At 39.2% G+C, this 6,000-nt stretch overlaps 1 protein-coding gene across 2 annotated transcripts in view; it reads left to right on the forward strand.

Annotated features, from left to right (window-relative positions):
- The window catches only part of LOC311084773 (uncharacterized protein), a 62,394-nt gene extending 56,607 nt beyond the window's left edge, over positions 1-5,787 (forward strand). The window contains exon 5 of one of the 2 annotated variants that reach the window (XM_084117041.1): positions 4,423-5,785. In XM_084117041.1, the coding sequence (XP_083973167.1) occupies positions 4,423-4,808 (386 nt within the window). In that variant the 3' untranslated portion in view covers positions 4,809-5,785. Of the gene's footprint in view, positions 1-4,422 lie in introns of both variants that reach the window. The other variant, XM_084117040.1, reaches the window with a different exon arrangement.
- Positions 5,788-6,000: the final 213 nt, after the last annotated feature.

Here is a 6,000-nt window from a genome sequence, read left to right on the forward strand (position 1 = left end):
AAATAAATAAATAAAACAGAACAAACTACCTAGAAGATGAATGCAACTAAACTAACTACCAAACGAAAAATGTAGAAAAGAAAAGTCTTCGGCGTCAAGACGCCCTAACCAGTGGCGGTTCTACATTGAATTACACCCTGGGCGAGACCCCCCCCCCCCCCCCCCCCCCAAGAAATTTTTCTTACCCCATTGGCAGATCATGTTTTGCTTGTTTTAAGCAAAAACTCAATTTTTATTTATTTCCCCAGAAAACAAGACATATCTTATGTCATTTCACTACTTTAGTAAAATAACGTTATGCATCTTTATTTAAGAAATGTTTGATATTTGGACTGGAAACAAGACAAAAATACTAAGTAAGAAAAGCATTTTTTGCAGTGTAATAACTGAACTTGTAACAGTTTTGTTGCAAAGCACAATATTATGGTGAAATTAGATCTCGTGTTTGAGTTAAAACCAAATTCTTGTTAAGCATAGCAAGAATCATAGCAAAAAGGCTAACAAATAAGAGTTATACCCTCCAATTAATATTGCCCCTTCATTCATGACATGGATACCGTAATCATACAGAGAAAACATAGTCGCATACCTTTATCTTTCGCTCGTTTCTAAATTGGGCACCTGATGGCTTTGACCTTTCTTGTCCATCTCTTATTTGGCTCTCGACATCGACAATCAACAGATTTCCCCTGATCCCCCCCATACCAACTGTCGACGAGTCACGACCAGAAGTCAAGACTAAACCAATTCACCTTGGTGGTGGTGACCAAGTAATCGTTTTGTATTACCTATTTTTATTAGCCATTCAGACAATTCAGAAAAACAAAAATGTGCAGGAAATATAGAGGCCTGTATTTATAATATTATGAATGAAATGTGCGTTATTTGGAAGAAAGTCGAGGTGTGACTGACTTAGATAACTATATGGATCCCCCCGTCTCCCCCCCTTGTCCTTTCCATTTGGGAGAGACCCAGAGGTGAACTGTCATCCGCGCCCGCGCCTCCGCGCCCCCTCCCCTTTCCCCTTCTCAAATAAACAGCTTCTGTGCACGGCATCTTCTCAGCAAGCAGGGGCACCTGGCAGCTGCAGGGGGCGCAAATTTGGCAATTCCCCACACTGTGAAATGATAGATAATAGAAAACCGCTTCGCGGCACAGATTTTTTTTTTGTTTTTTTCTGCTCGTGCCGGTGGCGCCGCCCCCCCCAAAAATGCCGCCCCGGGCGATTGCCCGGTTCGCCCGTGCCAAAAACCGCTACTGGCCCTAACAAAACTACACTAACTACAATATAACAAAACTTACAGGGTGTGGCACTCTCCTAAACTAGTGTGTCTAATACAATCCAAAATTGTCCTACGTGGTGCGCAATGTATGTCGCGCGACTTACTAACCTGCTCCCTCCTTCCCAGCCTCACATGCACCGTGATGACTGAACAAGGATGAACAGTAAAACAAACAAAAACACTTCACAACCACTATGACAATTGATTAATGCAAACAATAGACACACAGAAAACACCAGCGAGCCAAACAAATGCAAATGTCAAAGTGAGCCAAAAAGCTGGGGACGTGGAAGAGATACGGGTATTTGAGGAAGGTGGTGGAATGTGATTGGATGGGTGAACCGAGACGTCATCATCCTTCAGGAAAACTGACAGGCTGTAGATTGATCCAATGAGTATCTGAAACACACACACACACCACAACAACAAACTACCCACATATCCCTATTACAACACTCTAAATACGTACACGTGGTGACGTACGTAACAGTAGAGTTAATACTATATTAGGAAATAATTTTACTACCTTAATTATAATCACCTTGGAAAAATACAGAGGTCCAGACCTCGGTGACCTCATAGCTGACTACGGCCATGAGTAGTGGGCAGAGTTAGTGTGAATAACCTTTGCCAACAGCTTTGATCACTTGCACTTAGTGTAGACACACTCTGTATATTGTTTATGTAGGCTAAGGGTTCAAAATTTATACTAACCCACTTAAATGTATAATATGGAAGCTTGTTTCCACCACAGAAAAAATAGAATAAACAATGTAATTGTGACATTACATTTACATTTAATCATTTAGCAGACGGAGAGGAGTGATGTGTGCTCTCTTTGGCTCGTTAAAAACCACTCTAGCTGACCACCAGTTGCAGAGGTTTGACAGTGCAAGCCGGAAGACCAGCCAAGAGAGCATTACAATAGTCCAGTCTGGATAGAACAAGTGCTTGGACAAGGAGTTGTGTAGCTCTGATAGGAAGGGCCTGATCCTCCTAATGTTGTACAAGGCAAATCTGCAGGACCGGGGAGTTCTAGCAATGTGGTCTGTGAAGTTCAATTGATCATCAATCACAACTCCGAGGTTCCTGGCTGACCTTGATGGAAATTATGGATGATGTACCTAGCTGAATGGAGAAGTTGTGGTGTAGTGTTGGGTCTTAGACACCTCACCCCTCCACGACACCCTAACGTACCAGGTATGACTTGAACCATTGGAGTGCGTTTCCCGAGATGCCCTTTGTCTTTAGGATTGACAGGAGGATCTGGTGGTTACCTCTGTAAATGCAGCAGACAGATCCAGCAGGATGAGAACTGAAGCTTTGCCAGTCTCAGAGCTTCAATTACCGAGAGCAGGGCCATCTCAGTTGAGTGTCCGCTTTTGAAACCTGACTGGTTGTTGTCAAGGAGGTTGTTCTGTGTAAGAAAGGCAGAGATCTGGTTGAAAACCACTCGTTCAAGTGTTTTCGCTACGAATGGAAGAAGAGATACTGGTCTGTAATTTTCCAGATGTGCTGGATTTAGAGTGGGTTTCTTAAGCAGTGGGGTTACCCGAGCCTGCTTAAATCCTGTGGTAAAGGTACCAGTGTGAAGAGAGGAGTTGATGATGTGCGTGAGTGTGGGTACAACTGAGGAAGAAATGGCTTGAAGTAGATGAGTGGGAATAGGATCAAGCGGACAGGTAGTAGGGCAATTGGAAAAGAGGAGTTTGGAGACTTCTGCCTCTGAGAGAAGGAGGGGAGAATGTGTGTTATCTGTTAAGATGTATTTGTCAGTTTGTGGTGTGGAAAATTGGCCGTTGATAGTGTTTTTTTTATTTATGAAGTGTGGCAAAATAGTCAGCTGTTAGGGTTGATGAAGGAGGAGGATGAGGGGTGAGAAGAGAGGAGAAGAGAAGTTAAGGTTTTGAAAAGGGTGCGAGATTCAGAAGAATTGTTAATTTTTTTGAGATAGTAAGTCATTTTAGCAATTAGACATTAGCAGAGATGGAAGAGAGGAGGGATTGATAAAGATCAAGGTCAGTAGGATCTTTCGATGTGCGCCACTACTTCTCTGTAGCATTGAGTTTAGAACGATGTTCGCGGAGAACATCAGACAACCAGGGAACAGAGGTGGTGGCGCAAATCAAAAGATCCTACTTTGGTCTTTATCAACTTTTTGTCTCTTTCAATTCTTACCTTTTTGTGAGATATAAACTTGTGAGTTATAAGTTCAGAATTGCGGGATTTGAACTCGCATCTGTGAGAAAAAGACAGAATTGCAAGTTTACAGTATATCTCGCAATTCAGAGAAAAAAGTCAGCTCGCAATTCTGACATTTTCTCACAACTTTGAGTTTATATCTAGCAGTTCTGACTTGATAACTTTCAATTGCGACTTTATATATATGTTGCCATTCGGAGGAAAAAAATTCAGAAATACAAGAAATAAACTTCCAATGGTGAGGGAAAAAGTCAGAATTGTGAGTTTATATTTTTACTTTATTTTTCATTAACTAATTTCAACTTTTTAATCTTGCAATTCAGTTATAAAGTCAGATACAAATAAAAAGATAAAAAGTCTCGATTACCTTTTTTTATTTTTTATTCTGTGGTGAAAACGAGCTTCCATTAGATACTCCACCCAATTTTTTAAATTTTCTCATCATATAGGCTACTCGTCCTCATGCTGTCTCAGAATGTCAGCATGTAGTGAAGCTAGATGTAAATGAATTGTGAAACTCGTGCAAAAACTGATACGGAAGCACAGAGGGCCGTCACTTCTTGTGTGAGCTTCACAGCCCACTAATGTCACGCTTTGACGAATGTGAACTCAACCCTTCCATGAACCTGCGTATGACAGTTGGCCAAAAGTGGCTGTTTATAGTTCAAATTAAAATATTAGTATTTTTGTCACACAAACCAATCGTTTCGCTTCAGAAGACATCGATTCATCAACTGGGATCATATGGATTACCGTAATGTTTGTTTTACATGGTTTTTGAAACGTCAAATTGGATATGAACTCAGAGAGATGGATATTTTAAAAAAATCTCCATTTGTCCAAAAATGTGTTTATATGCAATTACTTTCACTTTCATCTACAGTTCTTTCATGATTCAGCAAATATATCCTCCAGCTGCTGTTGGATTGTGTTTCAGATGTTCCTGGTAAAGAAACAGATACAATGAAGAGAGAGTCAGTGATGGAGGGAGAATCTGTCACTTTAGATCCTGGTGTAATAAATCACCCAATTGACTTAATGACATGGTATTTTAATGATGCTTGCATCGCGGAAATCACTGAAGATATCAGTAAGATCTGTACAGATGCTCATTGGGAACATGCTGATGGACGATTCAGAAACAGACTGAAGTTGAATCATCAAATTGGATCTCTGACCATCACAAACACCAGAATCACAGATGCTGGACTCTATAAACTGGCGATAAACAGCAGCAGTAGCAGCATCCGTCGTCGTCGCAGCAGCAACATCAGCATCAGCTGCTTTAAGAGCTTCAGTGTTGCCGTCATTGGTTGCGTATAAAATTTCATTCATTTAAATTATGCATGTTTGTTCAGTATTACTAAATCAACCCTGTATTTATTGTATTGTATTTATTGTGATCTGTTTGGGGGGAAATTAGTTTTAAAGGGTCAGTGCACCCCAAAATGAAAAAGTCGTCATTAGTTATTCTTTTGTTCATTTTTGGAACACAAATAAAGATATTTTTATTTAAATCTGAGAGGTTTCTGTTCCTCCATTAACAGTCTATGCAACTTCAATTTGACGCTTCTAAAAGGTCATAAAGAGATCATAAAACTAATTCATATCATTTGAGTGATTTAGTCAAAAATGTCTAAGTATAAACATTGATCAGTGCTCAACTGTACCTGTTTGACGTGCTAGAATGAACCTCACTGGTTCTTGCTGAAGCTCAAACGTGCTGCGTAACACGAGAATGAACCTCATTCCGATTACCATATCTGATGTGTGCGGTGATGATAAATAAAAGTCTAAATTCAATCTGTTCTTAATGTGAAGTCATCAAGGTTTTTTTTTTCCAGAAAATTTGGACTCATAACTTAAACTGTCGTAAATCTTGAATGCGTTAGAGCACAGACTTAAAGGACAAGTTCGGTATTTTACACTTAAAGCCCACTCAATATGGATAAGTGTTACAATCTCTTTATGAACTTTTTGAAGCATCAAAGTGTCAGTTGTGTAGCTGTCAATGGAGGGATAGAAATCATTCCTGTTTCATTAAAAGTATCTTAATTTGTGTTTCAAAGATGAATGAAAGTCTTACGTGTTTTTAATGACATGAGGGTAAGCACTAGTATTAAAATTTCACACTAAATTTGGTAAAAATGTAAATTTCAATAACTCAACAGCATTGTTTTTTGGTGAAATCTGCTGTTTGCTGATAAAATCACAGTGCTGTGATGCTTTTTTAACCCTCTGGTGCTCTTCGCGTGTGTTTTTTTTTTTTTTTTTTTTACTATATTTATATGTACTATATTAGTCTGAATTTTTTTTTGGGGGGGGGGGTATTATATGGTTCTAAATTATATTTTTGCTGTATTTATAATACATTTATTCACTTGTTTATTCATTTATCCATTTATTCACTTAAATTTCCTACTTAAACTGTCGTAAATCTTGAATGCGTTAGAGCACAGACTTAAAGGACAAGTTCGGTATTTTACACTTAAAGCCCTGTTTTCAGATCGTTTCT

This window comes from Abramis brama (assembly GCF_963993115.1).
Source record: "Abramis brama genome assembly, chromosome: 6".
NCBI lineage: Eukaryota > Metazoa > Chordata > Actinopteri > Cypriniformes > Leuciscidae > Abramis > Abramis brama.